The 22394-nt window shown below is 43.4% G+C and overlaps 1 protein-coding gene across 6 annotated transcripts in view; it reads right to left on the minus strand.

Moving 5' to 3' along the window:
* The window catches only part of ARHGAP22 (Rho GTPase activating protein 22), a 158309-nt gene that overhangs the window by 25060 nt on the left and 110855 nt on the right, over positions 1-22394 (minus strand). For 4 of the 6 annotated variants that reach the window (XM_087768274.1, XM_087768276.1, XM_087768277.1 and 1 more), the window contains one exon: positions 16945-17121. In XM_087768274.1, the coding sequence (XP_087624400.1) occupies positions 16945-17121 (177 nt within the window). Of the gene's footprint in view, positions 1-2701; positions 2967-16944; positions 17122-22394 lie in introns of those variants that run through there. The other 2 variants (XM_087768275.1, XM_087768279.1) reach the window with 2 other exon arrangements.

The following is a 22394-nucleotide window of genomic DNA, read 5'->3' on the forward strand; positions in this document are numbered from 1 at the left end:
TATGACTGAGGATGAAGCTGATCTACCTATCATATGTTGAGTGAAAGGAGCTGGCACAAGCGGGGGTTTCTTCTTGGGTGACAGTGTGTGCCCAAGGGCTGTGCAGGTGAGATCACACAGCCCTCACAGGTCATTTTTTGCTGAGCAGAAGAAAAGACCCTGAAGCCACTGCCAGGATGAAAGACTTCTCCCAGCTCAGCTCTCTTGGCTGCCTCCCTCCTTGGTTTGGCAGCCTCACTCCAGCCCAATTCCAATTGCAGATCTGTGTTTTCTCTTTCCCTCGGCCCTGAACCCTAATTTTCCAGGGAAGCACTAGAAAAGGTCACCAAACATTGCGCACAGAAAATATTTCACCCAAGCCAAGTATGTTGGTAACTCCAACTTTCCCTTTGCAGCCCAAATTACAATGCTTCTTCTTACTTTCTATCCTAGCCTGATTTCTTTTTGCTGAGCCACAGAAAAGGATCCCCCCAGCTGCTGCTCAAAAGAAAGACTGCTCCCAGGCCAAGTCTTTTGGCAGTAAGAGCATTAGGGTTGGGGTTTAGAGAGAGAAAGCACAGACCTGCAGTCAGAGTGGGGCTGGAAAGTTGGCCTTGGAGAAGTTGTTCATGTGTGCAGTGGTTGCAGAGCTTGTCCATGGCTTAGAAAAGGAAATTAGTACTAGGGTTCAGAGAAGGAGCAAGCTAAGAGCTATCTTTGGAGGGGGGCTGGAAAGGGACTGTCAAAGGCAAGTTGGAGCCACTGACAGTTCTGGGCTAGCAGAAATCTTTCATCTGGGCATCTGCTGGGGGGCCTTGATGAAGTCTACCCTCAGGAAAATTACCGCTAGGGCTCTCACAGCTACACTGGCAAAAGACATAGCAGATGCACCTACTTCAGTCTCTCAGGGCTAAACAGGACAGATCAAGAGGCGGTGTCCTGCTAGCTCTGTAAAGCTCATCTCACTTCAGCTAGGTTTCAAAAGGGCTTGTAAAACTGATGTAGTAAAATGTCCCTGAAACTACCAGGATATGACAGCATCACCAGGCTGGACAGGGACTGCCCTTCCTTGCACGGAAAAGCTAATGTGGAGCCAGTCACACACAGCCTCATCCGCTGGCTCCTCAAGGCACAGGCCTGTTTTTAATCAATGGGGCCTGCAGCTCAGACTGAATTTGGCAGTGCTTCACTCCATTTGATGATCCTGCTGGAAGACATTAGCGTCTTTCTCTTCATTCAGAAGAAGGAGAGCCAGTGCCATCCAGTCACACTCCCAGACAGAGTTAGGCTGGAAATAAAGCCAAAAGCTACTAGCAACCCAAGGGTTAACTTTTCTTGTCATATCCTTATCTATAACTAGGCCCTTTTGTTTGGTTTCAAAGCAGAAAAAAATCCCAGCATGCTAGGACCACATCCTTAATCTCAGAAAGATTCAAGAGATACTGAAAAAATGGCTAGCAGAGCTACAGAATTTCTTTCCTCTACTCCAACAAGCTGTCTCTGTTCTTTAAAGATTTAGGTGGCTCTTTGTGGAAAAAGCAAGCCAGGAATGATGTACTGACTAAGACACAGACAGGCTCTCTGTCCTGGCCTGAATAGCTCACCCACCAGCTCCAGGCATACAAAGCCTATACATTCAGCTATGCTGTCCAGACATGCAGTGGGCAGGAAAATATATGCTCCCTGCTTCATTTTTCCTCATCAGAGCTCTGATTTCAACCAAAATAAACTAAAGACAGAGATAATAAAGTCAGTTCTTGGGTAGATTTTCTTCACGGGGCGGACTGAGGACTCTGTATGTGCTTAAAGTGGGAAAAGTCCAGCCACACCTACGTCAGCTGTATGTACAGCTTAGTACACACACGTTAAAAGATGTGCGGGAAGATAATCAGGCACACACCTGGATGCTGCTATACAGCAGTACATACACCCGCGCATGCATGTGGTGCTTCACAGACAGGCAGTTTACGGATGTAAAGATTGTGTACGTGCTCACCTGCACAGGTAAGTGTCTGCTTTTCCCTTCCCACATTCATGCTTAGGCTCCCATTTATCTGTCCCTCTCACACATGAAAGCACTGAGAAAAAATCATGGGCAGACATTCAGAAATGCATATGCTTCCACAGCACAAAACACACACAAACCTATGACTCTTTTTTTCCCCTCCCCTGGCCCACCCAAGCACACACTATGTGAATTACTGCAGCAGCAATTGAAAAAGGAGTTCCACGTTAGGAGCTGTACGTGCCTAAGAAAAGATAGTCCCTAACAACTAAACAATCCAGCCAGACAAAGCACGCAAGAATGGGGGAAAGGAAAGGAAGCGACAGATAATTAGGAATCAAGAGAAACTGATGAAATAACTTGCCCAAGGTCACACAAATGGGTCTGTCGTAGAACTTGGTGTCTTCTGACCCCATTCCCCACAAAGAGCAGCCTCCATATACTAGGAGCCGATTGCTCTCATCCACATACATCCATTTAAATATTCTATGTAAAAGCAAACAGAAACACACTTCCCCAGACCTATCTTCAAATGCTAGCTTGGCATCCAGTAGTATTTTTGGCCATAGACTGGGTCCTTCCCACTCTTCCCCCCTTTGTAAAGCCAGCTCCTTTTTTAGATTCTTAGCTTCTGTCTGAGGCTAAGCTCAAATATCTGCTTTTCCTCTAGGAAAAGAAAACCATAACAAATCTAAACTCTGGAAAATCATCTCATACCTCTCGTTCTTGTGCAGCACTCCGCTACATGACAGGCGCTGAGCTTCAAGCAGAAACCAGGCAGTGTCAGACAGCAGGAGCGGCAGAGAAAGAAAGTCCTGACTTCAGGCATCAGACACATTCTGAGTCCCAGCACTGGCAGCTTTCCATTCACCCAGCGCTACAGAGCGGAGAGCAGCCGATCTGCCCTGGGAGATAATCTCGGCAGCACATCTGGTCTTAGCTCCGCAACTCGGCATTAATTATGACTTGTGCAGAAAGCATTTGAAATATCCAATGAGATGCAGAGCTCCCCGGCTCCCTCCGCACGGGAAGGAGAGAGGAGAAAGACAGGCAGGTAGGGTCTTGCCCACCCTCGAAGCTGCCGCCAATGTAAACAGCAGCTAAGTATGGGTCACAAGTTTTAACAAAGGCATCCCCCATCGGCTCTGTAATATATTCATGCTCTAATTGCTTGTCAGATCTATTCTAGATAGCTGGAAAAGCTGAGCAACAGTTGCTGTCTGCATGCCACACTCTGGATCCCTTCCTGATACAGGCAATGTTAGTTGTGCTGCAGGCAACCTGGTGCCCTGGTCTGGCCTCTAATCTGCTTGCAAAGCACCAGAAGCAGAAACCTCATTTTGGAGGGGAACATCCCCCCACCTTAGCCTTAGCGTGCTCTCAGAGTATCTCCACAGCTCTGGGACATGTTGGAAAGTTTTACACAGCTTAGGAAAAGCTGCAGTCTTTGACCTGTGCAGCCTTTTTGTGCTTACAGCCTCTGCTTTAGCCCTTTACAGAGAAGTTGCCTAATGATGAATAGCTCAGCTGAATAACTGCTAGGGAAGGAACTACAAGCTCCTTACTTGTGAATTAATCCCGAGGACTTACTTGCAGGAAAACATTCACTCCCTCTTGGCTCCTGCTCTCAGGGCAAGAAGCCTGTAGTTAAGAAAAAATGCTTATCGCACAATGCCCCATGAAGTTATACAGAGGTCAGCCCTCCATCCCATTTACAAAATGCACTCGTGACTGCAGATCGGCAGCAGTCACCACCCAAAACCTTTGCACCAAACTTCTGGGGAATTTTATCAAGTTTGGCTAACTTCATCTCCCCCTGCAGGAAACAAAAAATGTTATCCCTGTCTGCAGCTGCTTATCTGCTTCTGTTATTAAAATATATCTGCGGTCACTGTATAGACCACAGTCATCTGAACTTAGCGGCCCACCACTTTCTTAGCTACTCTGTGGCTCAGTTTGAGCACACATGTCAAAGAAGATACTGATCCAGTAGTCAAGCTCTGAGATTCCAGTCACTGAGACAGTGTCGTCCCACGACTCAGGAAGCTCAAGATAAAACTCTGTCTCTACATTCTCTGTTTTGATCAAAAGCTCCTGAAGAAATTACTGTCTCTCACTACAGGTGAAGGCAGTACCAGGATCAAAAACTCCAGTTCTTGGATGGCAAGGTAGTAAGGTATTCCTTAGCTATTCAAGGTATACCTTAAGTATTGTACAAGACACCAGAGGCCCAGAAAATACACTAGACAGTATTTAAAGCCCACTAAAGAACATTTGGAAAGCGATGGAGATCCTGAAACAAAAGGGTACAAATGAGATCCTGGGTATTATTCATGCTTTTATTATCCTCTCTTCCCTTGTGGTGAACACAGCAGGCTGCAGGTTAGGGAGAGCCTTCCTACAGTGCTAACTGGTGAGCAGCACCAATCTTCTTTAGAATGGCTGAGACACCATCAGGATTTTTGGCACTATCCCCTGGAACAATGCCTCAAAATGTGTCACGTCTGCTAATAACATTATGGAACCTGGGACTCAATGTTTGGGATGGGAGCCCAGGAGATGGCAAATGCAGACTTTTATTCTTCCATTCATTTCTCCATTTCTATTTTCTGTCTCTCAAAACACAAGAACAAGGAGGTGTCCAATGAAATGGAAAGTAATATTGTTTAACATGGATATTGTTATACCCAAAGTATAATTAACCTGTGAAATTCACAGCTTCTCTGTGGCCAAAGACACAGCATGACTCAAAGCATGATTAGACTTTAGCATAGCTTATAATACTGTGAGTTATATGAGAGATGACAAAGACTATGTAAACTCTTCTCCAAGGAAAGAGCAAACACACCTCTCTGGTGAGAGAAAAAAGCAGGAGGAGCACATGCTTGTTCACATGAGCATCACAACTAAAGCATAAAATGGCAGCTACTTCAGCACTGTTCCCTGCACATGGTAACGCTGCAACTATAGGTGTCCTGTGAGAAGAATGCAACATTGTGCTGCATATCTACACAGTTATCACCTATCTCCTTATATGAAACAACTCTCAATCCCTTTCAAAGCATTGTGTTAAAAATCATGACTTAGACCACAGAATATGATGAGATTGGAATAAAAATCACTATATATATATATTTAATTTGTCTTCTGTGTTTTGAATTTCCAGGTCACACTTGGATTCTGCTTTCTCTGTTACCCACATTTCTCAAAAACAAAATCCAAGATTCACACATAATCACTGGATTGCAGGGGCTGCAGACTCCAGTGGTATACTTGGTAACTGCAAGAATAGCAATAAAATCCAGAGAGCTGGCCACATTGCATATAAGCTACCATCAAAATTTTCACCTGGAGATCTCCCCATACACATGTGCCAAGGAGAGAAGTGGCAATGGAGACTGAACACCCTCTTTCGCCATTGGTGTGAATTTGTTTAGCTGTAGAGAAGTTTACCACTGGGCAGCTCTTATTTTCCTAAAGAATTTAGGTTTCTAAAACTGTTTACCGAGTAAATCTCACATGAACTTGCTGCTGGGGAGCTGGAGGCATTTTCTTTCCTGGTGTCATTGTATGGAGAGAGTCCTAGTAATGCTCTCATGAGCTAGCACCACCACAGTCGTTCTGCTGCAGGTACCAGAACAGGGAGAAAGCATCCTGCCTGTACATGTCACTACAAGCCTTGAGACTGGCTGGGAAGTTCACTACAGCTCACACAACCTCTGAAAATCCAGGCATGTCTGAGGCTTGGCATCTAACTCGGGTCAAATTCAGTCTTGAATCTGGTTGCAACAGACAGGAATGGTGAACCCGCATGAACTCAGAAAATATTCCTCCTCGTCTCTGATTGTGAGCAAACTTGTTGGCTTGCACAGCTCTAGCAAGTGCCCATAGGGCATGGGTATTTTTAGACACTGGCTTACACAGAGTATTAGCTAATATACAGGTATACTCAAGCAGACCTGTCTGAGGGAGCTCAGATCTAGGAAACTGCCTCATCTATTTGCACAGAAAGGGCCTAGTATGAAAGTTAGAATCGGAGCTGAAGTTTCCTAATTTTCAAGGAAGCTGAGCCTTGTACAGGCTCATTTTTTAACCCAGGCAAACATAGGCATTTGAACATCAGCTGGTATCTGTTGAAAGCTGGCAATGAAACGGCTACAGGTGATCACTTACAGGGCTGAACCCAGCAGGAAAGACTTCAACAGTATGTCCCCTGTACAGAAAATTTCCCTTCCAGCTTTCTCCCTCTCCAAAAACTTTGGTCAGATCCTTCTCTGAACAAAATGATGTCCCCACACCCCTCCCCTACTCTGGGCTGGGGTCTCAACCTTTACTGGTAAAATGAAATCTTTTGAGAATAAACAGGCTTCTACTTACTGACTGATAATCCAGTTCATCCTGGGTTAAAAGGTTAGCAAACAGCTATGTTCATTCTTCTGTCAAAATAGATTCTGCCTAACCTGGGTGAGGTGTCTTTCCGTCTCTCTAAAATATCACAGGAAAGGAACTGACTGAGCAGCACTGTAAATTACCGTGCCGTGGACTCTGACCAGTTTATGCTCTAAATTGGGATTGTAACTGTTTGCTTACAGAGAAAAGATGATAAACAGACATAAACATCACTTATACACAGCATTCTGAATCCAGAGCCAAACCCCTGTGTTTATTGGTCTATTTGCCTCTAGACAAAGGCAAGAAGCATTTAGAGAACAAAACATAAAGAGCAACAAAAAATGCCTTTTAGCAAGCAGTGGTCTGGACAAACGTGCCCTGGAAAACTTCTTTCTCCCCACAACATAAGAACATCTTTTACACAAGTTTTTATTTACTGACTCTTGCACATGCCTGGCTACATTTAATAGATAGCTTCCATAGACTTGACTGAAGCTATGTCTATAGAAAGCATCTGACCAGCAGATCTTCTTTTTCAAGTGCGCTTGATGCCCCCACTGCACAGAAAAGTTTTACAAAAATTCTGGGTGCAAGTGAAAAATAGTTATGACATAGTGTAATTGTTGCCACCAGTGTGTCTCATCACTAGAGAAGGATGAGAATTCCAGCTGTGGGTTCAAATGTGAGGATCACAGAGTCTGAAACCTGTTGCTGATCCTTGTCTCTAGTACAGAATGAAAGAAGACACCTGCATTTCTGGCCATCCTGGAACGTGGCAGGGCCTCTGATATAGATTAACAACGAAAATTTAGAAGACCAGCCCCTTTTATCCATTCAGAAAACCGAACAAGCTTATGTCCTCAAGCCTTCCCATATCCCAAGCCTGAGAGGCTGATAACCTAAGCACAATCAGTCACTGAGAAGCAGACAGGATCAACATTGAACACATGGATGCTTATCCAAATCAAACTTCATCATAAATACCTCTGTCAAACTGTAACTTGCAATTGTAAAACTCACTACCAGGTAAATTGTATATGGTTTCACTTTGTTGCTTCCTCAAACTCAATCAATGATGACAATCTGCTAGCTAATTCCCGCACATTTACCTTTATCATCCACTATCCAACTAAAATTCTCAGTCAATATAAAGCATAACTTATACCTTCACCACCCAAGCATATATGTCATGGTCTAAGTTCTAGCAATAGCTGAACCTGACTGGCTGTGCTTGAGGAGGGAATGGCATTTAGCTCCAGTTTGTAAAATAGATAAAACATTTCAGTAAATCTGCTAGCCTTTCAGGAACACTTCTAGAAGAGGTCAAGGGCTGAATGTTCCCTCCCCTGACCTGCAACTCAGAAGGCAGGAAAGGGAAATTTCAAGATCTGATGATGGAGGAAAAGAAAAAAGGAGCAACTGTGGGGGGTAGAAGGGTAACCTGTACAAAAGAAATAGGAAAAGAGACAGGGTGAATTTCTTTGTTCTCAGCTCTTAAATGGTTAAAATTTCAACTTGCAAGGAGCAGGCTACCATTCCCCTTCAGTAAACACATATTCTCATAATATTCATCAAAGGACTAATACAGAGAAATTAAAATACTTGCCTGCAAGCTGAGAAACACCACAGGAACATGTCTGTCCCATTAATCATACACTGCCAGGACGTGCAGTGAGAGCCATCAGTGTTTTAAAGACTGTCAGCTTTCAAACATCAAGCATGAATCTAATGATTACAGGAATGGTCTCACTGAGAAACCACTGGTGTAAGAGGTGGTACTGGTCAGACTATGTGCTACAGACAGTAACCACCAACCATGTAACAAACGCATAGCCACTATCACCTCTCCATGGCACTTAGCAGCTGAAGAGAAGAGGAAAATAATGGGTTATTGAGGCAAACACAAGCCCCACCATATTTTATCTAAGGCTGGTTTGCTCTTAGCAATACAAGGTATATGAAGCTAATGACTCTCTCCAGAACTACTTCTTTGATAGCCCAGGTAGACTTATCTTCTATGAACCCATCTAATTCTATTTTGAATCCATTTGTTATTTTTGTTTCCACAACATCTTTTGACAATGAGTTTCATAATTTAATTGTGCACTGCATGAAACACTTTTTTCCTTGGTTCAAACCTCAGGACTGTGCACTCTTCAAATCCTCCTTACATTTGTAATTTTATCCATCAGACCTTCCTACAATCTTCTCTTTTTCAAGACCACTTTCAAAGTCATTTTTTGAGGAAAGGGCTTAAGTTGGATAGATCTTACATCTTAATTGCTTACACAACCTCTCGAGTACAAGACCAATTCAGGGCAGAACTTGTATTAAAAATTCTACCCTGAGCTTGAGAAACCTTTCCTAGCACGAGTTTCATCCAAATGGAAACATTCCCGTGTGACATTTCATTTTATCAAATCAGCATTTCCCAACCAAAAGTCATTTCATCAAGCAAATCCCATGAAAAGCTTTACCCTGCTCACCTGCAAATGTAACAGAAGTAATTGCTATTTGTAGTTTTTCTCTATCTGCTATCTGGTTGAGCAGAGGCACTGAGAAGGATTCTTGCTCAGCTGCCTGTCATTCCCCAGCTCTGGGTTGCTGCTCTTTGGTGCCCAGGACTGTCCACGCTAACAGACAAAGTACTATGAATTCATTCACCTGATGCCAAACTGCATCATCATTCAGAAGCCAGTGGAACTAAACTGGTTAATGACAGCTGGAGATACGGCACTGCAGGGCAGAACTTGTGCTGCTGCCAGGGGTTTTTGACACCAGTGACAGGGGACTCGCCCTCTGACAAGCATTGAGACAGTAGTCCGAGAATACCCATTTCTGCTCTGCGATGACCAGAATACTGCATGGTCTCCACTCAGAGCCCAGATAAGCTTGGGCACTGGTACTGAATGTCACTTAAAGCCTTTAGCCAGCAGCTTTAAAGCTGAAATATATGCAGGGAGTGAACTAAAGAGACATGAAAGTTATGAATTTTATAAGGAAGTGGAGCAGCCATCTGACTTCTAAAGGTAGGATCTTCAAAAGTCAGTAAGTAACACCTTTTGCCCTTGACATGCTTTAGTTTTGCTTTTAGTATTTCACCCTTCCATCAAGTATTTATACACACTGATAAGATCCACTCTGAACCTTCTCTTCTCCAGGCTAAACAATCCCAGCCTTCTCAGCTTCTCCTAGTGTTTAATTTTCCACAATCCTTTAATCATCTTAGTGGCCTTTCACTGGTCTCACTCTCCAGTAAGTCCACGTCCTTCTTGTGCTGGCGAGCCCAGAATTGGACAAAGCACTCCAGATGTGGTCTTACTAGTGCTGAGGGGAAGGCTCACATCCCTCAACCTGCTGGCAATGCTCTTCCTAATGCAGCCCAGGAATCTGTTGGATTCTTTGCCACAAGGGTGCATTGCTGGCTCACGTTCAACTTGTTGTCCAACAGCATCCAAGGTGCTTCTCTGCAAAGCTGCTTTCCAGCCGGTCAGCTCCCAGCATGTACTGTTGCCTAGGTTTATTCATCCCCAAGTGCAGGACTTTGCGTTATGCTCTGTTGAACTTCATGGGGTTCCTGTCCACTCGTTTCTCCAGCTTGTTGAGGTCCCTCTGAATGATGGCACAACCATCCGATGCACCAACTATTCCTCCCAGTATCATCTGCAAGCTTGCTGAGGGTGTACTCTGTCCCATTACCCCAATCATTAATGAAGCTGTTAAACAGTACTAGCCTGAGTACCAGCCCCTGAGGTGTACCACTAATGACTGGCCTTCAGATGGACTTTGGACTGCAATCCTTTGAGTGCAGCAGTTCAGCCAGTTTTCAATACACCTCACTGTCTATTTATCTAGTCTGTACTTTATGAATTTGTAAATGAGGATATTACAGGAAACAGTGCTGAAAGCCTTGCTAAAGTCAAGTCAAACAAGAATCACTGCTGGTCCCTCATCCACCTTTTCATCATAGAAGGCTATCAGGTTGGTCAAGCATGACTTCCTCTTCATAAATCCATGATGATTACTCCCAGTCACCTTTTTGACCTTAAAATGTTTGGAAATGATTTCTGGGTTTGTTTGCTCCATCACTTCCCCAGCAACGGAGGTGAGGCTGACCAGCCTGCAGTTCCCTAGGTCCTCCTTCTTGGCCTCCTTGAAGACAGGAGTCTTCAGGGGCCTCACCCCCAGTCACCAGGTCTTTTCAAAGATTATCAAAAGTGGCCTCACACATTGGCTAGCTCCCTCAGCACTTGTGGATGCATCCTGTCAGATCCCACAGACTTGGGTATATCTATTTTCTTTAAATGTTCCCTAACACCATCCTCTACTGAGAAGTACTCCTTGCTCTAGGCTTTCACACTGGCTTCAGGGGCTAGGGGATAACGAAGACAAATCTTACCAGTAAAGTCTGAGGTGAAGAAGGCATTGAATACCTTGACCTTTTTTATGCCCTTTGTCATCAGGTCTCCTGCCTCTTTCAGTAGTGTGCCCATATTTTCCCTGGTCTTCATGTTGTTGTTGATATGCCTGAAGAAGCCTTTCTTTCTGCCCTTCACAGCTCCCACCAGATTCAACTCCAGGTGAGCTTTAGCTTTCCTAAGTCCATTCCTGCATATTCAGACAGTTTCTCTATATTCCTCTTGGGTCACCTGTCCCTGCTTCCACTTCTTACGTGCTTCCTTTTTAGGTATGAGCTTTGTCAGGAGCTCCTTGTTCATCCATGCAGGCCTCCTGCCACCTTTCCTTGGTTTCCTGCATATGGGGAAGGACTGTTCTTGAGCTTGGAGGAAGTAATCCTTGAAAACCAATGAGATCTCCTGGACCCCTCTTCTCTCCAGGACCATATCCCATGGGATTCTTCCAAGCACATCCCTGGGAAGGCCAAAGTCTGCTCTCCTGAGATCCAGGGTTGTGATCCTTCTATTTGCCTTGCTGAACGATGCCTTCAGAGTGGCTCTTTTACAGATTGTCATTGTAACTTCAGGCAAGTTACTTGATTGCTCAATATCTCAGATTCCTCCTTTATAAAAAAAATGAGGACAATAGCCTTTCCCTACCTCAAGGCTGCATCATGACAGTAAAATATGTTGTCATAAAGCAGTAATAGAAGCCTCAGATATATCTGACAGAGATAATTTAGAAAAAAATAACTTAATCAGATCTCAGAAACAGATCTTAAAACTTTCTCTGTTGTAAGCAGTTTCGGCAGCAAGATCCACTCCCAGCTTACTTTACTGTGTCTCCGTTTCTATATCCACAAGCGTACCCTCTGCTGGTGATACCTTTGCCTGAGATAAGGCTAACCAGCACCTCCTTGCAGATGATTCATGCGTCCCCTAGTCCTAGGCAGATATCTGAACTCATAACCCCCATCATCTTTCTCTTCCTCTTCCCTTGGTTGTGCCCACCTCCCAGCATGAGACAACACTGAAGAGCAAACACTGATAAGCCTCATCAGGCGCCAGCTGTCTCTGTGCAGAGATAACGGCACATATCAGGCACAACAAACACCCAGCATCACTCCCCACACACCTGTGGAAGCCTGCACAAAAGAAGCCCACCCTGCCACCTAGTGAAGGGGTTTCTCTTGGCCCAGCCAGGAATCCTACTTGAGACTGTCACTCTGGAGGAGCCCCCTAGCAAGACAGGGAGCAGAAACCTTCTCTCTGTCTTCAGACTGGGCAGATAACAGAAGCCACCTCCCTCTTCTTCATTACTGTGGTATTTTAGCATCTTAAATTCACTGATATGATTCTATGACTAGAAAAGCCTCACCTTACAGGTGGAGAAATTAAAACTCAGACTTCCAAGACTTAACATCATATCCTAGCTCCTAAACAGTGTGGCATCCTGGTGGACATACATCTAATACCAATATCTGACCCTTCAAAACAATCATGTTTTGCTCTCATACAGATGTTATCTGAAAGACATTTACTTATCTAAAATAGGATCCCTAATTAGGCCTGTGCAGGGCTATTCTTCCATTACCCATAATGACATTGAGCCAGGTATTAAATTACACCTCAGAAACTTGTCCCCTAGTTTGCAGCTCTCCCCTAATACAAGACGTGGTCTGCACAGGGCCCTAATTGCCAGCAAAAACATTCTCTGCATTGTTTTTCAGGCAGAAGAAGAAAGAATCCACTCATCATGGTTTATCTAAATGGCGAGGAGGACTGGAATTAATGATAGTAGAGTGGCTTCCTCAGTGGATATTTCTTCAGAGCCTGCCAGTTAAAAAGTGGCTATTCCTCCTGAACGGAGAAACCACTCATGGAGCTCTTGCAGCACAATTACTTTGTCACAGTGTAAAACTCTCCATGTCTGCCTAAGGGAAGCACATCCCTTCCATCTGCTTCACCTCTCCTCCATCACAAGGAACTGATGAAAGCTTGGGATGAGGAGGAGAAGAAATTAGGATAAAGTAATGGAGAAAGAAAGGGGCTGTGACATGTATTTCTGGCAGAGGAGCAAGGAACTGCTCGTGACAAGAAAGAATACATAAACAGAAGAAAACAAACACAAACATAATAGAAGATTAACACAGAATGATTCCGTCCCCATGCAGTGCTGGTCGTGTGCTGAGCTGTGAGAGAGTTATGTCACTCAGCTTTCAACTGAGGCATGAAAAAACTCAGCTTTTGTACTCCATGGCCCAAAATTCAGTCCTAGACACAATGTTTTACATCTGATGCAAGACAAAAATGAGCAAGGCATGCCAACTGAGAGGTGAGCAGATGGAAAGGGATTTCCTTACAGTAGCTGCATTTCTTCAGACTAGAACTACAGCCCCACTGTACATGTACAGAGTGAGGAATGACCTCCTCTCCCCCCAGGTACACCGAACACTTTCAATGCATCCACCTTCAGAGGACACTGGCAGGCTCATTCTCACCCAAGCCTATGGCCACGAATCCTTTGCATTTAGCACTATGGCACTGCTACAAGCACTCCATATTAAAGAGCAGCTGCAGAACAGCATGACTGTAGGGCACAGAGGGACCCTCCAGATAAACTTTTAGTGGTGTAAACTCAGAGCAAAATTTGTTCGACATGGAGGTAAGAAGGATCATAGGGAAGAGTTTTAAACATCCTTTGTCAGAATGTGCTCCAAAACTCACTTTTATCAAGCCACTGTGACAAACTCTATTCTTAAAGACATAATCAAAACAGAGTACTCTCAAATCTCAGTTTACAAAATCTTCTGCTCTGAATGAGATGGACTAGACTCAAGAACCCAGGAGCCTGAAACTCAGCGACACTTGTTAGAAATTATTTTGCCCGTAAACAAGACAGCTCTTCTTCAAAAGCCTTAGGAACTCTAGGATTTTATTTTAAGGCCACATTTGAGGTGTATTTCAAAGCACACATTCCATATGGCTTTTAAACCTGAATGTGTCTCCTATTAACAATTTGGGATCCTCAGCAGTTTCGGAGAGTTTTCCGTTTTATTTTAAGAAGCCTTTGCTGTTCACCTTTAAACACAGTTGATGTGCCCACATCAACACGTAAGAAGATATCCTCAACCTTATTGATTTATGTTTCTTCAATACATCAGCAAAAATTAAAGTGTGGCTAAGCCTCCCCTTTCATCTTGGTATAATTCATTTTTACACCATATCAACCTTCTCCAGGGCTGGATATTTACATATTAATAATGAAGCCTGCTTTTTAATTCCTCCCCCCATCCCTTTAGCTTCATATATTTAAAAGTGTCAATAGATAAGACTTGGCTCTCAAATTAGTGGTGGTAGCAAAGCAGAGTTCAAATTATTCAATTAAAACACAGAGACGGCTGTTTACTGCCCTCCCACATTTGAGCTAAGCTGGGATTTCACTCAGAGAAATTGCCCTGCTCTGATTCTGATGGAGGAGTAGGTTTGATCTTTTCCCCAAACTGGCTAAAACTATTTGGAAACAATGGTTTGAACATCTTAACTATTTCCTAGTTATTGACATTCCTATAAATACTTTGTGAAGTGCAAAGAGAGTGAGGATGCAGCTCCATGGTTTCTTTAAGCCAATTTATGTGTGGATTGCAGTCAGAATGAACAACCATGCCCTCTTCCACCCCATCATCTCTCCCCACTGTCCTCACTGTGTTGGAACTACCAGTCCTGCAGCTGCATGGTTAGCAGGACCAGGGAGCCAATCCACCTACAAACTAATCCTCCTCCCTTTTTTTTCCTGCCAGGGCATTTCCTACTGCACAGCTGCATAACCACTAGTATTAGCAGAATGAAACGTGGTGGGAACACATAGTTGCAAGGTGGGAAAAGACCACGCCTGACAGCAGCTAGCACTTCAGTCAGCTCAGAGAAGCGATGAAACCATAGCGTAAGAATCTGTTCATGCAGCTTGGACTACAAAGCAAACATAGCCAAGCTAGCTTTAGACTGATGCATTTCAGTATTAGGGCAGAGACCTCAGGCCAGGCTGACCACCCAGGAGGTACCCATGTTCTTGGGTAGTTTTTATCCACAGACAGAGCAAAAACATCAATACACAATTGCAGTTCTTTCTAACTCTGCAAACAGCAGTGCTTCTCTCCTACAGAGCTTAAGCCAGCTCTGCCAAAGCAGCCTTTACACTGACATTGATGGAACCAGATCAAATCTGCAGTATGTGAAAACAGCAACAAACAGCAGCTGCTGTATTCCCCCCGCGCTGCCCTGGTCCCACATTCTCATGATTTCATTCTATGTTTTTTGATCTCTCATAACGCCCCAACTCCTGGAATCAAATGTAAGAGTATGTGCCTCATTTAAAGGAAAACTAAAATGTTATCTGATAGCTTTGCAGAGAAGTTTAGAGGTACAGAAAAAGAGCAGATTAATTAGGACAATACTGCCCCCATAAAGAAAGAAACAAACAAACAAAAAGAAATCGATCCCTATCTTTATGCCAGCCTCATGTTCTTGTTTTTAAAATCTTAGGATTTTTAATTATTTATTATTTTAATACATAAATAAGATGCTTGCTCTGGAACTATTCCAAGAGACTGACAAAACATGAACACTAACAAAAAAGAAGACAAATTTGCACTGATACCAGCAGTGCTAACAACACCATGCCCCAAAGGAGGAGGCTGTTGCTGGAACGTGTACCATTTGTCAAGACTGAATGTCTCCTTTTTCCTCACAGTATTTATTTGATGCACATAGCAAAGCTGTAAAATACACACTATAAGGTCCACTACAAATGGCCACAGAAATACCATCTCCGAGATTCTGAGACTTCTAATGGAGGAACTGCAGGGAGTTGCACCGAGTACAGAGTCTAAAAGACCCTTCACTGTGGAGTGGACTTCAGAAGGAAAGGAAACCAAGCATATACTCATGTTTGAGAAGAAATCATTGTAGATCAGTTTCTACTAGTGAAAAGGGCTTGTTCTGCCCACAGCACAACAGCATCGCATGCAACCTCTCAGAATCAGATACAAACTGCCTTTTGTACATACACCCTTTCTGCTAAGTGAAAGAAGGACCTAGGAAAAAATCACATCATCAATAGAGATTGTATCTCCTCCAGACAAACCAAATGCTGCTACACAGAGACTCGGAATTGTAAGACTCACTTAAAAGAAAACAAAAAAATAAAAACCAAAACCAAACCACAAGATAAAAGTTACTAACAAACACTGGGTCTTAGTGACCTTGTGTTATTTGAGCCTCCCTCAGTTGCATCAAGGTCACTTTTTCTCCCCCTAGATCCAGGAAAACTAGTAACTTCATTTCAGCAGAAGTAATTGTATTACCTAACCCTTATCTGGCACTTTTTTTATCTGTACCTCTCAAAAGAGGTCGATATCACTATCTGCATACGATACCACTATTTGCATGAACTCCATCAGTAGCACACAAGTCACTTCAAAGCGTAGAGTTTCCAGTACCAAGCTAGTAGCTGCTGTCACCAACAGTGAACCCAGAAGAAAACATCCGTGAACTCTTGTTCTGTGCTAAACCACAAAAACACCTCCTATCTAATCTACTGACTTGAGAATTTGAAGATTGTGATATAATATCAACACTGAGAGTCTGGATTTTTTGTTCATTTTAACTACAGGAATTGTCAACAGCTGTATTATCTTACAGGTGTTCACTCAGCCTGACCCTGTTGGTCTTCCTCAGGCTACACCCCGAATAAAGCCAGTGGAAACTTTGTCTTCTCAACTGGGCCCTACATTAGCTAGATGAAAAATTTTGCCTGCTTTTGGTTGTACAGAAGTTAAAGATGGACATCTGCCCTTGTGGTAGAAAACTGAGATAACTGACACACTCCTTTACGTCCATAAAGATAAGAAAGTCCACAGAATAGTTCATAATTAGCTGTAAAAAACAGAGTACTGACAATAGTGATATGTTTATTATCACCACCCATTTCTGACTGAGAATCAGGTATAGTCTGGATGTGCTCTCCCCTCCCATTCCCTTCCATCCCCTGGCAAAAAAACCTCAACCCAATCCCCTTGCTGCAAAACACTTCAGACAATCAAGAGCTTATCTAGGCATCTCAGTGATTTTACAGTGTTACACATATCCTAGTATCACAAGAATATGTTTTACCTTGAGGCAAATGTTTTAATTTATGTGCATGCGAGCTATTTGCAATACCTCCACCAAATGGAGCCCATATAACCCGTCGGATGGCTTTCACCCAATCTTCCATTTCATTCTGGGAATTAGCCATGAGCAGGAAAGCCTCATGATTGACAGGCATCTTTTCCCGGTCCCCTGCACCACCTGAAAGACACAATACAAATCTCTTTTAGCATCTAGTTCAGAAGAGAGCAACCAATGTTTAAAACCACCAAAAGTCTGGGTCAAAATGATCAAATGATTATTTTAATTGACCAGTTTTACACACAATTCCTACTCATGTGCTGCAGCACCCACAAAGCACAGGTTGGCAGAAGATCAAAGCAGAAGTGCAAAATGTGCATTTCCAGTGTGGGAACCTGGAGATATTGTACCTGCTGTCCCAGCAATAAGCAAAACGAAAGCACAGGCTGTAAGACCCTACAGGAAGAGTATGAAATGAATTCCACATACCTGTGTTGAGGTATTGAGAGATTATTACCCAAAAGGGGGACCAAGTGAATCATAAGACATTTTAGTGCTTGAGATGCAGAAGTCACAAGATCATCTACTTTCCTCAAGTCCTTGGGAATGTCTAGCCTCAATATAGAAAACGAGATCCATTCTGATTTAGGATCCAATTCAGAAGGAACGTTCTGAAGAGGAGTTAAGACTTGGGGATATGACTCTGACTCTCCCACTTGAAAAAAGAACTTTAGGAGCTATTAATGTTGGCACACAATATCTCAGGAAATCACTGACCAGAATATCAAATGCACAGAACATCAAATGCACTCAAGCTGTCATATACATCTGTCACTTGTGGATACTCCAAGACTTACAACATTTTCGCCCTTCTTTTCCCATATTCTTTTTAGGTCAGCACCCACTTCAGCCAGTTTAGATCTTCCCCTCACCCCTCATTTTATGTTCCAGAGCTGGATACAATCTAATAAGGGCCACATAAACACATAAAAGCTTTACTGGAGCAGCCTCTGTATAAAAAGGCTACTGATCCTGTCCAACACAGCAGCTGCATCTCTAGTGGCCTGGAGCTTCTCCATCACCATGGAAACTGCCTCTGGCTTTGCTACAGAGAGATAACATCTTAGCCGTTGTGTCACTGTCATTTCCACACTTACATGGCTTTCAGTACCTACTGGCAAGCTAAAGCTGCCAGCTTGTGCCGAGCAGCTGAGATTGCCTGTCCATGGAATTCAGAGATAAGAGCAAGACGACGGTATGCGGTGGTTTCTGCAGAACTGATTTAGCATACAAAGAACACGCGCCTCCTAAATCCTTACTAATCTGGGAGCTGCCTGTGAGCCAAGGAAGTACTTGTTCTTGCTATTAATTGTTTCCTGGCCTAGGCACACTCATGGATCATTTGCTGATTTGCAAAGCAAAAGGGGTAAAATTACATGTGTTGGGAAGGATTGTGTGGTTCTCTGAGAAGCAATTCACTGAACTGGGAAACTGAGGCCGTCTTTCAGTAAAGAAGAGAGACAACGGCCATCTAGGACTAGGCATGCAGCTTAAGAATCAAAAGCCATGATGCTTTTTCCCCACATATATCCAAATTCTGCTTCTTTCCTCACAGCATCCTCTCAGCCGATCTCCTATTTTGAATTTACTGAGTATTCCTTAAGATATATGAAGCAGAACAGCTCTCTAGCTTAAGGCTAGGATGCAGGCATCTGAACAGAACAATGCTCTGCCATACTCCACTACAAGGAGGACATACTTCATCCTGTGCAAACAGAACTGTCAGAGCAGGAAATTACAGTCTGTGAAACTCCTGTCACAGTCTAATTCTTTTACCTACATACTCAGCCTCATGGTGAAAGCAGAGGTCACAAGGTCTAACTCTTGCACCTTACCTGGCAGACCTATTGCCATGCCCTTTCACAACCAAATATCTTACAGGAGGTATGATAGCAAGAAAGAGGCTTTTCACAGCCCTCAGCACGCATCAGAAACAGTGGTTCAGGATCTGGCATCCGGCAGACAGAGGGCTCGAGCTCAAGCAAGCTCTTTAAAGGAATGAAATAGTCTCAAAAAACCCATGTACTCTATGGGTCACACCACCAGCAAACAACCGAGCTTGACCGAGGTAAAACACAGGTCTTGTTCTTAAATTTAAGGGGATCCAGCTGAGATCTTGCCCACCCAAGCCATGAAGGACAAAAAGAGACCAGAATCTTAGCTTATAATTAATTATAGACTGCAAATTTAGTCAGAACAGCTGAACTATCCCATACAAAGATTGCCTTATGAAGCATAACAAGCAGAGAAAGATGAAGATGACTTCTTACTGGACTTCTGTAGAAGCAGTGTCTCAGCATCTTCCCACTGAATCGCTGTACCACAGGGACCTGACTACAACTCTCCTTCCCCTAAGATGTTACTTTGGATGAACCAGCTGCCTTCTAAAATTTCACGGGCCTTTTTCGTGCAAGCATTTAGGGAAAAAAACATTTATACTTCTATTTGAGTCTGTAAAAAGTAAAAACATGATGGGAAAAAAGGATTCCTGTACAGGCTAGACTTGAGACTCTGCCAAAAACTACATACAGCTCCTCTGTGGTTGGTTTTCCCCACTGAAACTTTAAATAGGAGCAAGGTCATAACCCTACAAGCTGCTTGTGGGAGAGTCAGTAGTGACTAGTCACATCAGTACAAGCAAATGAAGACAACTCCACGCACGGAGGCTAGCTTAGAAACAAGAATGCACTTCAGAATTGCTTCTTAGAGAAAGCCTCATATGTTAGCATGACATGAATATGCAGTGGCAGCGCATGCAAACCCACCTATAAACTATTTTTTTTTTAAACAACATTTTAATCATGTTCCTTTCCACACATGGCTGGCTCCTTTCGCTACATCATTCAGGCAACAAGCAGAACTGGAGTTCCCTAAAGGGCAGAGTTCAGACATGTCTCTCTATGTTGTTGTAACATTCAACAGGTTTTGAGTCTTAGTAGGCACAAGAATGAGAAACAGCTAAATTCAAACACTTAGATCTTCTTTAAAAAAACAAGGACACAATGCCACATACACCTTCTTCAGAAGTCCAGAATTTTACCTGAAATTCATAGATGCTTCCTTTTCTGGGCTCAGACCCAAAACGGAATCTTGTTCTGGGTTTTGTATTGGAGTTGGCAACACAAATGCTGTATCAGTTCAAACACCCGAGTCTTTAGCAATTGTTTTAGGAAAACAATTTTAAATGTTCCTGCCTAGAAACACTTGGATATGGAATTTTAGTTTTGCCTCTTGCAGCAATATGAAGTTTGCATTCAGATACTGCATTCAGACCTCTTCTCTGCCAGAAAGAGAGCTTCAGCCCTTACTATGGTTGCCTATGACTCTAAGCCCAAAGCATGCAAGCGCTACTTTTACTGTGTGAATCAAACAGGGCTCTGGCTGCTCAGCATCATGATAGGGAGGAACACTCTGCTAACGATTTTAAACACAGACAAGGGCTTTTCATTCCCTTGAACAGAACTTCTCACTCATCTTAAATCAAGCTCCCATACAAACAGGACTGGCCCTCAGAGACCAACTCTGCGTAGCTCAGGATTGCCACGGGCAGAGATTCCAGTCCTGCTGCTCAAAGCTACTTTCATCTCCAGAGCCGAGGAAAACTAAAACTGTCTGCAAACACAGAGTGCAAGCACCCAAACAGATGTGGCAAAAGCAGGGGGTTTAACTTTGGGGATGAATAGTCCATCTGCTTCAGCATTAACCTATGACCAGGGGATCCTGCATTCAATTGCCTGCTCTACTGCAGATTTCCAGTGCACATTGGACAAGATGCACTGGATTCCATCCCTATCCATAAGGCAAGTTGGCAGTGCTACTTGCCTCCCTCCCAGGTGTACAGAAACTAAACATCTTCAAGACTAGAAAAGGTGATGGCAACCATACAAGTATGTACAGTAAATGCAATAGCCTAGAAAGACTAAGAGACTTTTTTTGCTACTGCTCACCATAAAAAGGGTTGCAGATCCCAGCTGACTTCAATGCTTTGCCACCCGTGTCTCAAGGTACCTTTGTCACGTTGCTTTACATACACTGGTAGGTATCTTTGCCTTGAGGGAACAGCATAGCTCCAGGCCCCTAGATGCATTGCATGAATGCTCTCTCTTCCAGGCCCAGACTAGTTAAAGCTTGCAGAATCATTCTCATATGCCGTCTGCTCACATGGTTTGTGCAACTGCATTTCATATGGCCTCGGAGCCATCTGCTGCTGATGTCAGCTGTATAGCATTCACCTCAGAGTAACGTGCCACCTCCTAATCCTTAATAACAGTCCTCCTTTCGGCTCTCCCCCATGCCCCACAACAGGGAAGATTAAATACTAAAAGACTGAGGCTAAGCGACTTGCTGAAGGTCAGATGGAGTGCTGCAATAGCAGCAGGAATCACAGCCCACACTTCAAAGCCCTATTTACTGAAAATTCTTCCTTTTTTGACTATCCTTAGTCTGGTATGGGTTCACTGGAAAGTGCAAAGCATAAGGCTGCTATTATGCTGTATTTACCTACCCTGCCCTGTGTTCCTGTTCAAAGAACATGTAACAGACGTTCAGTTGCATCTCTCCCTTTATACAGCTGTTTCCAGTGAGGAAACATTGGAATTTTTTTGTTTGCCTTGAACTTCATTCACACAAGATTAACCTTCTTAAGATGAACATTTGTGGAGCCAAGCCTTAGATCCCCTTTATCTGTATGGAAACAGAATTTCAGGGGGAACAGGACTGGACTTCCTAGTAGGAGATGTTCCTGCCCCATTTCATGTAAAAGGAGGAACTTTTTTATTCTCAAGTAAAGCTGCTGTCAGATTCTGATGAAGTTGGCAGCTTCTTTTTTTGTTCAGATCATTTCCCTTCCTTCCACCCCCCATCTGGTTTGCTTTTCGCCCATTTCTTACATCATTCTGCTTACTGATGTGCTTGTGTATTGTCATTACATCAACTCTACTGAAAATTTACACAATTACAAATGCTTGTGTATGTGTATATATTTACATGTTTGTATTGCTTTGGTGTGGATAGTAGAGTGGTATTTTCAGTAAGAGTGAAATGGAGTTGGCCATGTGCATGCTGCTGCAGCACGTGGGGAGGCAAATGGCAGTTCAAGGCTGAATTATGAAAGGCGTGGCTGGTGGGTAACGCAAGGCCCAGCTGACATATTTGCCCTCAGTACTAAAGCAAATAGTGACAGGAAGCCTTTGATTGCAGACAAGCAGCAATGAAGATCTTAACAAATGGACAAAAACTAGCACCCACAGCTGAAAAGAACAATTGCAATGATTTATCTTCCCTGACCTGCTCTTTATGATTGTCTTAAAGGTAAGTATCAGATTCAGGGCTGTAAGATCTCCCTGATAGTGAAAGAAGGTGAAAAATTAGTTAGATGAATTCTGTCAAGATTA

Source organism: Nipponia nippon, unplaced genomic scaffold, assembly GCF_047370975.1.
Source record: "Nipponia nippon isolate SJK-2023a ecotype South Korea unplaced genomic scaffold, ASM4737097v1 scaffold_3, whole genome shotgun sequence".
NCBI lineage: Eukaryota > Metazoa > Chordata > Aves > Pelecaniformes > Threskiornithidae > Nipponia > Nipponia nippon.